At 45.7% G+C, this 18,275-nt stretch overlaps 1 protein-coding gene across 1 annotated transcript in view; it reads right to left on the reverse strand.

Annotated features, from left to right (window-relative positions):
- LOC128309439 (A disintegrin and metalloproteinase with thrombospondin motifs 1) overlaps positions 1-18,275 on the reverse strand; it is a 90,882-nt gene that overhangs the window by 55,316 nt on the left and 17,291 nt on the right. Inside the window, exons 2-3 of the mRNA XM_053045825.1 lie at positions 12,705-12,796; positions 5,153-5,761 (exon numbers count right to left, since the gene is read on the reverse strand). Coding sequence (XP_052901785.1) covers positions 5,153-5,761; positions 12,705-12,776 — 681 coding nt within the window. The 5' untranslated portion in view covers positions 12,777-12,796. The remainder of the gene's footprint in view (positions 1-5,152; positions 5,762-12,704; positions 12,797-18,275) is intronic.

Consider the following 18,275-nt stretch of genomic DNA (forward strand, 5'->3'; position numbering starts at 1 on the left):
GTCCGGCAGAAAATTGGACCAACCGTCAACGGTGCGTGAGATTGTGGCGATTCACTTTTGCTTTCCGTCACAGCGGCGACTGCGCATTTCGGGGGAAGCTTTCCAGATGGAAACAACAAGACGCGCATTACGAAAGCGAGTGGCTTTGATGGTGGTGGGATTATGACATCGTGCCACCGAAGGTTTTAGTTTTTCAGGCTAGTGGTTTTTTTTTGTTTTATTTCCATCGTTGCTTCCTTCTTCCGTTCCGTTCCGTATTGGGGCTCCCGGTGGAATGCGTTTCCTCACTGGCTTACTGGCATACAGGGCCGGCGACATAGTGGCCCTTTCGTATCTCGTTGCAGTCGTGACGATAGCCAGAGACGAAGAGACAGAGAGAGAGAGAGGTTCAGTGGGCCATTGACATATTCGATGACAAGCAATAGGAACTACACGCAATGGTGAGACTCAGGTCGTTTTTTTCACTCCTCCGGAGATCAATCGGAATCTGGAATTATGTCATATGCATTTTTTTAAATTATGAAACACTATACATGGCCACCAACAAGTAATGTTCAGCCCTCAATCTTTTGACCACCTTTTGAGCAACTTTTTTGCAGCTCTGGCAATACATTTTTGTCTTACTTCTTCAACATATCAAATGTCACTCGGAGCAAAATGGAGTTCACAAAAAAGCAGCGTCTGTTTTGTGCCTCTTACAAATGAAGATCATTATCTCACATTATTGAAACCCACAAAAGGCTATAAGCTCCCCCACCACCCACCACCCGTGTTCCGATCGTGAGCTTCATCAAAGCGGTCTCAAACCGTTGCATAATGTCGGAAAATCGCCACCACATCTAAAGACACGATTCAACCGATCGGAACTGAAACCCTCCGAAAAGGCTTCCCGTTTCTTTCGCCCGTCCGACCACCGTGTGCCACAGTTTTTCCTCTTTTCTCTTTCAATTTCAATCGTCCATAAAAGTGCCATAAAAAAAACGTAACAAACCCCCGAACCGCCATCTAGCCAAACGACCTGGAGCTGTGAATCAATGTATCAATAGGATCGGGGGAATGGTTTAGCAAACCATCCAGTGGGTAAGCTTCTTTACGGTCTGAAAAAGGGAAAATATGGAAAAGAGTAGCAGACATAACAGTGCCTTATTAACGAGCCCTCAATAACCGCTTTATAGCGGGGGGAGGGGAGCCGTACTAAGTACAGGAAAAGCAAACAAGATTGCGGCGGAAGTATGTTACTAGCGGCAAAATAAATTGCCCCATCAAGCCGGCGAGCGCACGGAGTGAACCATCTCATCAGTAACCAAGCAGGGACGGTTTAACTGAGCAGCTGGAACATACGAGCCGTACGAAATTGGCATGCGACGGTGGGTCTCTTAACCACCAGCCTTAACATGGCGTTCAGCCATCATATCGTTTCAATCACACTGATAAATTTATGACAAATCTCCACTCCGTTCATCATCTCCTTGTCAAGATGGCGCAAATTGATAAGCCTGTGGTGCGTCCAAATATGGCTTACTACAAGCGAGATACAGCCCCACAGTGCGTAAGTGAATGTAATCGCCCAAACACACCACCGTCGGCTATCCGAGCGATTGTTTCCGGGGAGGTGTCTATAAATGTTGCATGCTGCTGAGTTGCTGAGGTCTAATTTCATGACCTACTGGGGTGTGTAAGTGATACCGAAAGAGCCAAGATATGCTACTGAAAAGCTGCTCCCGCTGAGCGGCTGTTCCAAAATTGGTGGCTTGTTGAGCAGGTCGATTGTTTTTTTTTCCTAGTTGTATAAGCTTGTTAGATTTGGAATACAGCGAAGTGAGTTGTAAGTATTCAAAAAAATATTTACAGTCGTTTGGAAATTATAAATGCTAAATTCAAGTTTGATCACCGCATTAAATACATTAACAATTAATGTTCATGTGTTTCAATTATCAATTTCATGTTTCAAATATGTTTTATCCAAATGAATTCTCCGGGGAAATCTAATCAAAATTACTCACCTGTTAAAAGATTCTCATCGAGAGCAAGAATTAAATTATGTTTTATACACATGAGTGATTTAATGTTGAACTTTTGCATTTCAAACAACTCTTTTCATTATGCGATGGAAGGAACAAAAACCTAATCACTTCAGATTAACCAAAAAATATGGAAATGAACACACAAAACGGTTCACATTCAGCGCGCGCAGCACCGGCGGGTGACTCAACTCATTTGTGTCAAAAGATGTTGCGTGTGATTTATTTGTTTATCATTCATTAAAACGCTAAATTGTTTTTAAAAATTATATTCTCGTGCCACGGCCCGATAATGATCTCGGGGGGTTTTGGTACGAAGCTTCTGCGTGAAGTAATCAGATCATTTTGCACCCACCCGGCCAAAAAAGCATAACCGAACCTACAGTGTGTGATCTCACGGGTGGGTCTCTACGCCAGCAGCCTTTGCGCATGGCGAAAGAAATAGAAAATTTGTGTTAAACCTTCCGTCGGTAATAAATCTTATCGTAGTAAAATGTTCCGTCTCCTCTCAAAACACCCAAACGGCGCAGTAAATATTGCGATGGAAGACACAATGCCAAAAACCTTCTCAAACTGCTGATTCAAACCCAACTGGGACGGAGCGTAGCCAAAATCTGCATTCATATTTGTACAGAACCGAAACAGCTGAAGATATAAGCCGATGCCGCAGGACTTCCGTATGCATTAGTTTTATTTCCCAGCTTAACTTTACGCCGCTGCTATCGCGAATCGATTGATACCACGATAAGCTAAACGACGGGTCAAACCCCGAAGGCCATTACCGCCATAAAACAAATATGTTTTTGGACAACATATCGCTTGGCACCCAGGGGTGGAAGGTGCGCGCGCGTCATCAATCGACAGAATAGGTTGTGATTCATTCGGACAATCTGGGGCTCAGAAATCGATCAACCGCCAAGTAGCGACGTATTAGCATAAATGGCATCCGAAACATTCGCGTCTTCAGCGTGTGTATCACCGTGCAGGAACGCCCCGTTCCGATGGTTTCAATTGCCAGGCTCAAGGTTCACCGGTATAGGACGCACCCGTCCCCAAAAGGGCTAGGCGAGTGTGATGGTTGAAATCAAAACATGTTATTTATTCCTTCCCGTTCGGTTTGTGGCATTGTTCTACGGTGCGTCTCCGCTACAGTTCTAACCTCTGAAGGGAATCATGCACAAAGCATAAATCTTCCTCACGTTCAACACATCAGGTTTGAAACAATGCGATATTAAGCATTAAATTATCATTTTGTTCTTCCCTTCAACTTCGGGACACTTTAATCAACACCCTGAACCTGCGAATAGAAGGTGGCCCGCGGGTATGATTAGCAATGGAAGCAACAGAACTGGGCACTGGGAATTCAAACACTCGAAACCTCAACACACACCGTTCATTCACTGCCCTTGTCTGCGACCTTACAGAACAAGCACACAGATAGTAGATAAATTGGAGCGTATACTAAGATCTTGAGCCACGGTTATCCGTTTTGTTCGGAGCTCCGGACTACCACCCATACTCCCTTCATTCGCTATCCATCACACCTGCGCAAATCGACAACGTACGGGACATGAGCCTTAAGCTACGATTAGGATCTCCAATCATGTCAGCTGGCCAGAACCCCCCGCAGAACGCTCTAGAATAGATTGCTCCGGCAGGTCTTAAGACCCAATGCCCTCCCGAGCATACGTGTTGTGAGCAACAGGTGTTGAAAATTGACATTTGCTCGAAGGAATTAATAGGTCCTGAAGTATGTCACCTGCGTGTACCTATTAGGTTCGATAATTTACACACCAACATTATGTGGTGCTCGAGAATTCCAAGCGGGATGGCTATTAGCGCGACATGGGTTAAGGATTTTTCATGCTTGAAACACTTCATACGTGGTACATACTACAAAATGTGGAGGCAAAACACAAAAACACACACCTCAAGATCACACGTAAATGACTCAACTGCTCTGCATGATGGTATCAATGAGTGATCCTTCGGCAGCCAATTGCTTCTAGTTAATTAAGCTAGGGCACCGGACGGTTAAGAACTATCATTATAAACAGGGCCATTAAAGAACGGACCAGTTTTACATTGGTTTGGTAAAAACAGTTTTGTATCGTACACGTACTTGAAAGCAATCGACACATTCCTAAGCCCATCTGTAGCACGGCTGGGGACCTGCCGTCCCGTTCACTGGCCATCATGCGAGATCGAATTGTTTTTTCTCTTTTCAACATTATACTTCCAAGAAGTGCGATGTACTACCACCGGTTAGTGGTCGGGCCACTGCAGTACACAGGGTGGTTCACAAATGGATTCACAATCCGGAGCACGTTCAAGTTCGCCGTGGAGGTGAATTGAATTATTTAAATTATAAATTAAATCAAACTATCCCCCGCTGCACTATCCGAAAACAACAGCCCACCGGCATGGGCCCAGTGGCTCAGAAGACAGGCCAGCTGTCAAACGCGAACGCGACTAACGCGGCAGGTTGAGGCAATGTTTTGCATCTTGGCAATACCGAAGTATCAGTAGCACGGGCGGGGGTGATCGTGTGAAACGATCGTTCCGGTCACAAACGGGTCGATATTTAGAGCACAAGAAGGCGCAAAGTGGAGTAGCTTGACGAGCCGTCCATACCGAGCGGTGACCTTCAGTCTAATTACATACGCGGCCGGTATCTGCACGGTGTGAGTACGTACAGCGGGGAGGTTTTTGATTGAGGGAGCAACAACGAGCAAAGTGTGCAATCGATCTTCGGGTTCTGCAAGCGAAGAACAGCAATCGGAATCGTACATGCAATCCGTACCGGGGCAGGTGTTGATGCTGTCGAAATGCATCTAATTAGTATGCATAGTAGCTAGACGATCTAACAAATTGTGGGAATCTAGTAGACCATGGCTGCAAACAACGGAGCCGTTTTTTGAGAACAATTCACCACTATCGCGCACCGGTAACAATTCATGGCCGGAAACGGTATGCAAGATCTTCTCCATGGTCTTGCGAAGTATGTCCAGAGTTGTGCAAAAAACCGCAACTACAATCGCACCCTTCCCCATTCAATCCATTAAATATCAGCTCGGGGCCGGCTAGCGGGAGATGAAATATTTCAACATAACATCTGCAACAATACGTACCTCGTCGTGAATCTCCTCGTAAACCAGTCCCTGCGTCGAGTTCGGATCCGACCGGACGTTCCACATCCGTAGCGAGTGTGGCCCACCCCGCAACAGTCCTTCCGTTTTTCGCAGCGTGAGATTCACATTCTCACCGAACGCACCGAACGACACCCGGTGCTCGTTAATGTCCGCTATGCTGACACCACCCTCCATGGGTTCCAGCGCGGCAGAATCATCGACTCGGTGCTGCTGCTGCTGCTGCTGCTGATCGCTGTTCACCAGTGGACCCGCCTCAAGCGGGATCTGTTGCCGACCGGAATCGCTTTCTTTCAGGGCGGCTTTTCGCTGCTGGGCCGGTTTCGGCTCCAGCTCGCTCACCTTCTCGGTGAACCGTACCTTGCTGAGGTCCTTCTTGACGTGGTGGTTAACAGTGTTGCTACCGGCGGACAATCCGTTCGGTTTGGCCACCGACGAAGCGGCATCAATGCTTCGTTTCCGCCGGGAGCTCGCAAGGATCGGCCTGTTTGTGTGGTGTGTTAGCTTGACAAGCTCGTAATGAGGGACCAGATCTACGTGATCAACGTGAAACACTTCCTGTAGCTGGGCGGAGGACATGTGATGATGGATCTGCAAAGCGAAAGAAAAAGATAAGTATAATATTTAATAAGGAATTTTGGAAGTGTTGTTAAGTTGTTCGTCATGATTCAAATAGGATCGTAGGCCTGCTTCGATGTGATCTAGATCAGATACACTGACGTAAGCCTCACGGCAAACACATTTGAATTCTATCCGTACGGACGAATAGTTACTGCCAGTCTCTGCCTCCTTTCAAAACCGTTGTCACTCAGGCGCTCGAGCATGTACTCGCATAAATTATGCCCACAAACCTGATCCAGATCCAGCCTCTACCAGAAAGGCTTCAAGACTTGATCGGTGGGTGTACGACAGTGATCTAAAAAATATTGTTATGCGATTTCGCTCCCTGGCGCTGGTTCGATAAACGAGTGTTAATGGACCATTTGTTACCCATGCGGACGGTATCGTCTGACATTGCCACCGTACGGGCGCTGCTATACTGCCACACTATCTGCAGCCCGGGTAGGCGCGATCTACAACGAGGCACAAATCCAACCAACGAATGCATGTGATTGATTCGGTAACTTAGTACAATTGTTTACCGAACGCCGGGCGGGGGGAAACAGGTGGCGTTTGCGGTCGGTAAATGTTTCTCCATACATTAAGTCTACTTCTATGCGACCTTGCGCGCTGCTATCGCAACCTCGTATTACCTGACCACGGTCTTGCTACAGACGCATGTTTGCACGCAGACACGATAGGCATAGTGTCATGCGAATGTTGTTTAGAAAAAAAAAATGCCTAGCAGTTCCGTTTGGAAGGTTTTTTTTCTTTCTTTCATCCATCACTCGCAGGATTTAGAGACTGGCAGCCGCAACCTGACTGTACTCTTTTGTTCCCATACTCTTTGTTTGTGGCTTGACTAAGACTAAATCTTTACTTCCCCGGGCACTATAATCGAACCGAAGGGAAGTTAATTAAACGGACAACATATTTTTTGTTTTTCGCTCTGAAAGGAGCAGCACGCTAGCAACGTGTGCTACTGTACACCACGTTCGTTTCAGAAAATCCCGGAAGAGTCCACACACCACACTCCACCATCCGTCGTTGTCGCACCCGAGATGGGGAACAAATGGGCGGATACATACACACATTCGACGCAGCATTCCCAGCGAACCGGGAGCTGTTGGCAGTCATTTGTCTTTATCAGCGTTGCGTGCACGTAACCTTCGGAATCCCATTACATCCTCCACCATCCAGCCGGTGCGGCTAATGCATGTGTTGTGGAAAACACAGCGCTAAAATTGCAACCAGCGCTCCGGAATTCAGGCACCCCCCCCCCCCACCCAGGGGATGGGCCCCTGGTGGTGTGAAAGGAATGGTGTTATCGATGCAAATTTTGCACATTGCAGCAGCGAGTGCGGAACAAAAACATTTGCGCGAACGCAATGCTGTGAAACAAAAACATCTCGGACGGATGGATGGTGTGTGTGTGTGTTGGTTGCTCGAACCATCGAGGTCAATTAGCGATCGGTTGGCCGGGATTATGTAAACACGAGAAATGCGCGATTCACTGTTACGGTGAGAGGAAATGAGTTCACGAGTGCCATGCCGTAGGCGGTAGGAGGGGAACGGGGGGGGGGGGGGTTGTGGGCTGGGAGCAGTGTGCGTGCGGGTGGATTCCGCTTCGGATTTGTTGATTTACGCATCGAACCGCGCAAGGCGGCACAAGTCCGAATTGGTTTTACGAATAATAAAACGAACGACTTCAATTATGCATCAAGACACGAACCCCCAAAATTAAGTTCGCGGAACAAATAATGAAAATAATCAACTTTTCCTATCAAAAGTGTTATGTTTTTTGAATTAAAAAGATCGTTTGAAATAAATTATTTATTCACATTAAAACACACTATCTTTTTTTAATATCTTCTAATTAAATAAATAGAAAACATACCCTCAATGGTTGATACAATTTGCAACAAACTATAATTTGCCACCCAATTCTGCGATATGTTATCTTTAACGGTTATAAAACGGTTTCGAAACAGGTAGACGACAAGTGCGCTGATAAATTGAACCAGGATCGACGTGCTTCGTGACATAACACAACTGCGCCACCCCGTCGTGCCTATGCTGGGTACATGCACCAGTTATTGGCTCACTGTTGTTTAACAATCTGCGGCCAGAGATTGTCCGGCGTGTAAACGGCTCCGAAAAGTGGGTCCACCACTTTCGCACCTGCTGCTGTGCATTAAGGATAAAAATAATCTTCTTCTTGTATGGAGCAAAACAAAAAAGTAATCGGTAACGGTTCCGCTTATTTCGTACGGCCAGGGAACGCTTGGAGACAAATTCGAATAACAAACGCACACGGCAGGCGGCGCGTTTGGCATACAAAAACGGAGCTCATTAAATATCTCCACTAAGGTAAGAGCAAGTGCAGATTCCGTACGGTGCCGGCGCTCGTTAGATTACGTGACGCTGGTATTTAGGTGATATCATTCGAGACCGAACCAAGCGAACTAATTGAAGCATTTCTTTGCAAACTGTATTTAAAAAAACGTGCAAAATGAGAGAAAAGTTGGTTTTTAAATGATATTGTTTTCTTTTTGAGGTTTATCACTATTTTCACTAACTGTTTTCAATATAAAAAAAACATGCCAATGATGCTTTTCCCGACGATAAACAACGGCAGGCCTTCGAACCTTCTGTCGCGGCTTGTGCTGTAGTAACCTAGACCCAGACCTAGCCAAGCCTCGACACACGGCACTGGAGCATACTGCAAACACCGGTTTCTGGATGTCCTTCTCGCGGCTCAAGCTTGTTGCTATCCTTCAAGTGGATCTAAATTTGGGTACAATCTCCACACGCAAGTACGCGTGAAGTACGCCGTGCATCGGTGACAGTGCTCCGATGCAAAAAAAAACAACGTCACATGCATTTTTCGCCCGAACTGCATGCAATGCATGACAACTTTGGACATGCTATAAATAAATCAAATGTCCACTAGGGTAAAGCTAAACAATGGACATGCTATGCCGCGTTAGAAAACCAGTATTACTAAATTAAATTCGTTTTATTGAAACATGCTATAATCCATGTCTAGTGTAGGATTTATCTAGCAAGTAATCTCTCCCAGCAGATTCCCCATTCAAATCAAACATGAAACGGCCAGAACGTTCTCGCTAGCAACACAAATCAGACTTTGCGTCTCCAAATCTCACAGCGGGTCGCTAATCTGACGCGAAATGTTTCATTTTGTCACCGAAACGTTATCCAGATAATAAGCCAAACCGGCTGACCGGCCTCAACCATGTCTGCATGTCGTGACTAACGCATCATCGTTTCCTGACGTAAGACTTCCGCCGCTGGTGCGTGAAAAGCGCGCGAAGCGAAGAGGTAGCAATCAATTACAACCGCTGCGCTGTCGGGTGGACATAATCCGGTGACGTGTTTTCGCCTCCCTCTCTCTTTGTTCCTCCTCAGGAATGAAGGTGTCTGTGTCAGGTGTGTCTGTCATTGTGGCTCTTGATAACAACCCTCCTTCGGCCCGACGCGAGGAGAAGCCTCCAGCCACCGTTCTGGCCCTGCACAAACCATGTGACAAATGTAGCGAGACATTGTGTGACATCTTAATCCACCCGAGGGTCTAACTGACTGACGATAACATCTACGGTGAGGTTGCACGAGATTGGGCCTGATCGTGAACCTGTAACACGAAACCAAGCGTACGTATGGAAAGGGAAAAGCACTACGATTGCAATGGGCGTATAATTGTGGGAAAAACGGAAAACCAATCAACTGCTTGATTCTTCGACCGGACTCGCTGCATTGGATTACTCAATCAAACAGAAGGAACAGAATAGATGAATAAGGGGAGAAAAAAAAAACCCAAGCCCGGTCCATTGGTTCGGAGGAAACAGTGCACAAAATTGACATCGGGGCACGGTTGTCACGGTACGGTATTTATCGGTCGAAATAGAATCATTAATTGGCCACCGTTACGCGATGGTTACGAGGGGTCGGTACCGATGAAGCTTTATCGGTACGGTTTGGTAACGACATCCGAAAAAGGCGGTAAATTTCACGATGACGAACATCGGTAAATGTGTCATCGGAGTTGCAGACACCCAAAAAGGGAAGGGTACCTACAGATGAACTCCCAAACAAAAAAAAACACCATCCTAAAGTATGGTTGGCGTTTTCCATCACGAAATAAATTTGGTCACATAACAACGAACGATATGCATTTGTTTGGTTATATTTTTGCGTGTAGTTTTGCGGGTGATTTTTTGCACCTTAAATTATGTCTGGATGTGATAAGAAAGTAACAAATGGCACGGAAATAATGAAAAAACGTTCCTTACATGGTTGTGCATGCCCTCAAAAACCGATCGCCCTGTCTCGCTTTCTTGTTCCACTTTATTCAGGCTTTCATCTAGAGAGAATTCAATTTCTTTTTCCCAATTACGGTCCTGCCCGTTCCCACCACTAGGTCAAACTGTGTTGGAACAAAAAGCAATTCCCAAATTTTGCAAACGGATTATGTAAGATTCGGTTTCTTCGCCCGGCCCCACAGATCCGTCCATTGGGGTTTTAGCGCTTTTACTTAACTCGTACACACTTACATCCATGATTATGTGGCTTGGTTTAATGCAATCATTTAAGTTAACTCATTCGCGGTAGTAGGGAAGTGGTTGTTAGTACTTATGTTGTTGTTAGTAGTTTTTTCTATGGTTTACATAAGATGTTACTAATTCTCAACCTCTAAGGTACATATAAATGCTGGATGAAACAGATTTAGATTCATGAATCTGAATGAATCTTTGGACTAAACGAAGAAAGCTGAACCTCTGTTTCAAAGCATAATACGTCCTCAAGGATTCATATTCTCCAAGGAGCTCGTCTATCTTTGCCCTCTCTGAGGTCACTGCTCTGAGCATTCGTGAATTTTTTGAGAGTCGATTCAAGTTTTGAAAGACTCCTCATCAAAGATTCTTGTGATTGACTTTTCTCAGAAGATTTATAAAGCACAACACTTAACAACAACCGAAGAAGAAGCAGAATAAGGAGAAGAGATCATGAACCTTTATGGATTCGTGAATCTCTGAAGATTCATGAATATTTTCAGAGTCGACACCTGATTTGATTACCTTCTCACTAACGATTCATTTGAATGATTTTTCTCAAAAGATTCATGAAACATAACAGCAGTAAAAACCAAATAGGAAATGACAAGCTTTTTCAATCGATCTGGGTTTTTGAGCTACAAGAAATTCTGACATTTGTGATTTGGAAAAAAATCCAAATATCATCGGATTATGAGCTACTCCCTGCACATCATGATATTGCTTTAGAATTTTTGAAGATGGGAAAGAAGAATTTTGTTAATAAACTCTGAATAAACAAGAATTTAAATGTAAATGCTAAATTTCCATGCCAATGAGTCAGCTCACAATAATAGAGCTTGAACATGATGTTAGCAAGACAAGTAAATGTTTTTTCTTCATTAATCAAATCAACATTCTAGTCGTGGTTGTTAAAATTGTCCACAGAATGCAATAAAACGCTAATCACCGAGTACCAAGAGAGAAGAAGGGGGGGGGGGGGGGGGGGGAAGATCACAAAACAATTCTGAAGCCGCCACCTTGTTTAATTCTGGACACCCTCATACACGTATCGTCCGAAAAAACCAATCGGATCCAATTTCAACCATTTAACGCAAACTCGTTCCCCGGGCACAACGGTGCGAGCAACCCGCACGGCAAACAACCTGTCGCGGCAACAATGGCAACTCGTCGGATGCGCACTGTGGATTTTTTTTTTGTGGGTTGTTGTTTCATCTCCAACCGGTATGTGCGATCGATGATAAAAAGAAACCCTCATCGATGACATTTGATCTTTTCGCCACCGCTCGCCATGGCACACTACAAAGGCGAGAACCCGGTGCGTGGAGTGCGCAATGTTGGTTCCGATGTAAGATAATACGTTACCGATGATGACAATTATCATAAAGTTTAGCATTAGCAGTATCGATCGGCTAAATGGCTGCTACATATTGGCGGGTGACTCAAGCAGGCGACAGCTTTCGTGAATCTAGGGCTTGTCGAATCTTTTATCGCTATCATCTGAAGGGACTCATTGAGCTGTTGTGTTGTTGAATATTGGCTGAGACGTATTCGAAACAATTAAACTGGTCAATCGCCATATGTAATCCGTAGTATGCATTGGAAACAATAGCTGCAAAGCATGAGCTTTTGACTGCCCGAATAGCCGTAGCGGGTTTAGTAATCAAGGGGTGATGAAAAGCGTACAATCGGAAGGTAGCTCATTTACCAGTGTCTATAGTTTCCGCTAGAGCGGATGTGAAAGGAAACGTTACGATCGTACCCAACACAACTCCCACCACTCCTCCTATGCAACCGTAGCAGGAAATACATGGCTACACGAGTGAAACGGCACACAAAGTAGGCAAAACGAGCATGGCGAACAATGAACAACCGAAGCAAGTGTTGCTGTAGTCCCCATCAACCATGTGACGTAGAACAGCAACGTTCATTGAGTAAAGGTTGAAGCAAAATCACACCTCACCAAGTCTTGAGTCGCAACAGGTTTCATGCTGTCTGTTGCACTTTACCATTAACCTTCAACGTAGCTAACGAAAAGGAAAAACAAATCCAACCACGAAACACAATGCTTCGCCCAGCAAATTTCTCAGTATGCAAAAAAGAAAACGTGGTAACTTTACACAACCACCAGAAACGTTTTCAACGCAGAAACTGTGCCACACGAGTTCCAGCGCAAAGCACCAGCAAGAACTTTATTGGTGGCTGCTTCAATTTCCTTCTTCGCACCGAGTATCCCAGTTTTTTTCTTTCCGAAAATAGCACGTACACTTATTAGATCGTGACTAATGCTTAACAATCTCCGGCGAGCTTCGCCGCAAACCGATGCACTTCCTGAGTCCCATGAGAAGGTGGTATATACTTACGTCTGGCATTGCGGCACTGTAGGTACATAGTAACGTCCATGACGCTGCAAGGTAGAGTCCAAGCCGCATCATTTTGGGACCTGAACGGCAATCTGGAAAACAGAGAGAAGGGGAAAGAAAAAAAAAACGACTTTAATAACAACGATTTTTGATCACCGATCGTTTTACCGATCAGCAGCATTATGTAAACAGTTATAGCTGTAGGTTCTAGCGCTGCGATAAAACATCTCACAACTCACAACATGATCGTTCGCTTGTTTTTGTTTCACTTTTTGCAGAGAAGTTATCGACTGCTTCTCATCACATTTCTTAAACTCGCAAAAATGTTAATGAATGAAAATGGACAGCAAGACACATTTGGTTTGCCGAACGATTCTATATTTAACATTCAGATCAACCCGTTATGATAAGCGCGGTGATATATAGGCGATTTGGTCGATTTGCTTCGTGCTTCGGCATCCCCAAAGATGGTGATGTGTTATTTGTTTTTCAATCAATGTTCTCTCTTTTATGTTCAATTAACACGCCAAGAAGCTTGGTGAAATATTATAAAAAAGGAAGTTTTTTTAATCAAGTTAAGTTCAACCTCACGACACAAAAGATATGGTTTTCCTGCAGAGCAGATGTCGGAGAACGAGAAGAAAAGTGGACAGATTTTACTTTAATGGAAATAAATTGTTCAACAATAAACTACGCTACAAGATGCTTCTGCTCCATAGGATGAATCATCGACAGGACATCATCGGCGTTGTAGCATAACCGGTTACTTTGACCGGTCACCGTAGCAACCGAGTACATCCCGATCCCCAGCCCAACGAGAATGGATGTCTAGATCGGATCTGCCCTGTGCGAACAACGCGATAATCTCGGCCGAAGTCAACTGGCGGCTCGGTTCGGACGCGGAGCTGAACATCACCTCATCAACTCATTAGAACACCGACCGCAGCAACATCGAATCCCGAAAATAAACCAACACAGACAGCGGTGGAACCATAAAGGAACCATAAAAATTTTGCATATTCTTTCCACCGAACTTTTTTCCCCTCGGTCCCTCTCCCCCTCGGTTCCCGGTTGATCGACCCGGTGCTATTGATCCGTTTTGCGTGCAACGCACAGCTCCGATCTGTACTGCGTGTGCCCTTGCTACACCTGCTCAGCGAGCCAATAGCTCGCCAAGTTTTGGGCAGTCGGAGGACTGGTCGATGAACAGCAACCACCGCGAAATCTGCAACGATCGTGCCAGCTGGTGAACTGGTGGAGATTCCACTGCCGGCTGGAGATCGAAAAACTTGTTTTAATTTATCCCCAGTGCGAGAATTTTGTATGCAAACTGTCGTGCGACTTTTCTGCTTCGTCCTGTCGGGTGGTGCTCGTGGTAAACAGTCTGCACGGGCATCTTGTTTTTTTTTTGTTTTTATTTGATGCTCTGTCCCCAAGTAAGCATTTTGTCGTTTCCGCACCCTTCCGCCCGTGACAGCACCCGACCGATCCCGGGTATCGCATTTGCCTAATTTCATTCATTCCATCTTCTGGGCGGGATCGGGAACGAGTTTTCTTTTGCTCGTCTCTCCCCCCTTCTTGAGACACTGATTTCGTTTATGAGCAACCCGTCCCGGGAGGCATCGATCGCATCACTTCAAAACCTTCCTCCCGAGCAGCTGCTTCGGTTTCGGAAGGCACAAACAGAGCGCGGGTCAGAAGTTATGATATTTCAAGTGCCAATTGACACTCGTGAAACATTTCGGCTCCCCCATGGTGGCGATGGGCGATGCGTTTGCGGCAGGGCCAATTAAAAGGGTACCGATGGAGAAGGCACACCTGTTCTCGGGGGAATGGAATCATTCCCGGGCACGAACCGAGCACGGTGAAGCATAAAGTAATGCAATTTATGGGCATGGTTGGAATGTTTCAACCGACCCTCCGGGCCGGCAATATTGTAACGGATGAGCGGAGGGGGCTATTTTCATACGAATGACCACCGATAAATGACATTCGGTGGAAATAATTCATCTGAATCGTCTCCTTCTTTGTAGATGCCCATCCGGCACTAATATCACCGTTTGTCTTGCGGGTTTGTACAGCCCCCTTTTTTGCCACTCAATAATACCACTTACTCACACGCACTCATTGCCGATCGATATCAATCATGCCCCAAAATTATCAACTCCCGAATGCCCCGAAGGGCATGAGGACCACGAAAGCGGGTCATCTGGTACAACCTCCCATTTTTGTTGCGACCTCGCGCGACCGGTTAGCAAAGGATGCTGAAACCCGTTAATTATCTGCTTTCAGTGCGAATTAAATGATGCTTTGCACACGAGCAGTCTCGTCACCGTACAATTATGCTCATCACCCGACGCAAAACAAGAGACCTTCCCGCGGGCCATCACAATGTAGCCATCGCGAACACACCGCGAACACGGCCCAAACATTTACATGTGCGTAAAATATGATGTGCCGTGTAAATGTCGCACGACATTGTTTGACGTCGAATCGGCAAGTTAAAAGCGGCTACAACACGTTAACTACACCTTAGCGGCCTACCGAAGCGAAACGGTAGTCTGCGTTCCCAATAATGGTCGGACGAATTGATTTGCATTATAGCAAACCCATTATGCTGAGGATGGGTCAACTTACCCTGAGGGTGGACCATAAATTTGGCAACGACGTTTAATTAAGGCCCGCAAAACGGTTTCCGACTTCTAAATCGATTCTCGAACTGAGAAAATCAGATCGCACCTCACAAAACTCCACTCAAGCTGTCACCGACCGAACAGCCGATTGGCGAACGGCGCGTATCTTGGACGGACGGAGTTAATTAATAGTGAGTGATTTTACGACACACCTTTTTTCGGGCAGGCTTCGGTTGTTTGGCAAGTATCATTCACATTTATCGTGATTTATGGTGGTTCGGCCCGGGTGGATCGACAAAACAAAAGCTTGGCCGGCTTGAAGTGAGTTGCTTTTCGCTAGATCTGAAGCTTTGGTCAAGAAATTCTTTACGCCAGCCAGTGCTTCAGCGGACCAGAGTCAACGCATTCGTTGCGCTGAGTTCCATTGCCCCTTGGACATCGGTGAACCGGTGCTGAACTTCAACTGCCGACTAACGCCAACGACATCAGCGGCGATGACTTTCCCTTTCGAAATAACTGTACGTGTTGGAGTCGCGGCATAGTCGAACCAGATCTCGCCGGAGATCGGACGACCAACTCCACACCCTGTTTTGATCTTCTAGTCCGCCGCTTCTCGAGGTTCCCTTTTCCGCTATCCGGAGATCCCGTCATGTCAGAAAGTGAAGTTGCTCTAGTTTATTGACTCTCGCTTTAACTTTGTTTCTGGTTGTTGTGCCTTGCACGGTTCTATCTCGCCGTCAAGCAATGAGGCCATCACACATACCTATACTAGTTTGGGCTCGTTACGTTTTCCTACCATCCGGCCTTACTGGCACGTACGGTAGAGGCACGGTCCGCTTCACACCTTGAAGCTGGCCGCTTGTTGTTGGCCCATACCGTGAAGGCAGAATGAAACATCCAGCACAGAGACAAACAGTGACAAAGGCTAGAGAGAAAAAAAATGCTTGGAAAGGAAGAACCTTGACGTCTGCCGGTCTGACGTTGGGAATGAGTCGTCGGACACGATCACGGAAGGGAAAACTGTCCACTAGTGGCGTGCCGTGCGTTACGTCAAGCAATCATCGGTGAGTAATTGTTGTAACATTCCTGTTTACATGACAAACCGAGAGGTGAGCCCACTTTGTATATGCCTCTACTCAACCACCGAGCGAGTCTCCAAGAAATTGCAGTACGTTTATGACTCTTCAGAAAGGCTGCCCTATCATTTCACAGAACTTGGACAGAACTCTAGTTAGAACTCCTAATGTTTTCAGGCCAGACCTAACACGTTGACTTTATATCAACCCCGGACGAGGTAAAAAAGATAATCCCGTACTAGTGTTTGGACTGGCACGGTATAACAACCTCAAGAAACAAACATTCTCAAAGATATCTCTTCTGTGTTGTATTTTTTTCTTGTGTTCAACACCGGTACTGGCACGATGATAAAGACTAATGTACCTCCTAAGCGGATTAGCGTTCTTTTATGGCCATTCCGGTGAAACTGCTACACATCAGCGATGAACGGTCGCACTGGCCACCGGTCAGCCGTAACGAAGAGGATCAGAATCAACCGTTTGGCCGGCAAAGTAAGAGGTGAATTATGGTTTATAACTTCTTTACCGGTACGCAACCGTGGCACCAACCTCCATCAGGTTGACATTAGGTTTTCTTTTATTTGCTACGTTTTATGTTTATAGTTTTTAATATCGTCGTCCGAATGGGAAACGCCCCAATATGGAAACTAAACGATTGTTGATACCAGCTAGCTCATTAATGTGCCCTGCAGAAAAGGTTGGGAAAAGGTGCGGTGGATGTGGTGCTATCATTTCGATAAGTATTCGCAAAGATATTAGGCACCTGCTATTGCGGACATCTTAAAGTCTCCAATAGAATTGGGAGGAAAAGTGATCTCATAAAAAATCCGATTTCCTACCGGATCTGATCACATCGACACACCTCGTAAAGCTGTTCTAGTTTTATTACACCTCTGTTTTGCATACGAACCATATGCGAATCATATCGAAGGGAGTACTACAATTTGGTTCGATTCATGCAGTTATGGCATGTGTTTCGCTTCATCATAACCATATCTTTAGATGATTTATGAAACGAATTAAAAACATCACCTGATATAAGGCGTCGGGTGCGGGCAAGAAAACCCTCCAGGCATCACGCGACTCGACGCAACCTCTAGCTCCAGTATTAATTTGATAATAAATTTCAATCTCAAGAAGTTGCTTCCAACGCAATCCCTCGCACCATGTTGTGATCAAGTTGTCGTGGCAAACTCCTCCTTAGTAGCCAATTTAACGCTACTCGCACCAGGCACCACTTTAGCTCGGCTTATCTGTGGCGAACGCGATGAATGAAGTCGAACCGAACCGAACCACCTCCGTTCAGATGGCTCTAATTTCCCTATCAGCGAACCAGCGCCGGATCGGAACGGTTTGCCAATATTTTCCCGCATTTCGATTGCGTGCCCAGTCTATTGCTCCCGCTGGGGCGATCGAATGACCTGCATCGCGATCGCGCACACTTCGGGCGAGGTGTACCGAAAAATTAGGTTAGGCAAAATTTATGGTCCTGCTCCCAGTGGCAGCAAACAGTAGCACTGTTTTGGGTAGGTTCTCCGGCACGGGGTGGCGCAATAGAAAGGCGAATCGTACATGTGTCAACAGCAGCCCGCGATGCAGGTCGCGCTGAGGACCACCGTTTCTTTTTTTTTTTTTGGTTGAGGAGTTACGCAACGATCTTGCGATCTCGTCTGGTTGTGCTGGTTGGTTGATATCTCACGCGTTTTTGGGGTGGTCCAAACGTAAAAGCGATATCAACGAACGATGAAAGGGGGATATTTTTTTTCTTGAACTCCATTAAGATATACTTTCAATTGACTAGAGATATTAGAGATACTTCACTGCGCATGTTCATTCGAATGTTAAGTGTATTGTGTTTTGGT

This window comes from Anopheles moucheti, chromosome 2, assembly GCF_943734755.1.
Source record: "Anopheles moucheti chromosome 2, idAnoMoucSN_F20_07, whole genome shotgun sequence".
Lineage (NCBI taxonomy): Eukaryota > Metazoa > Arthropoda > Insecta > Diptera > Culicidae > Anopheles > Anopheles moucheti.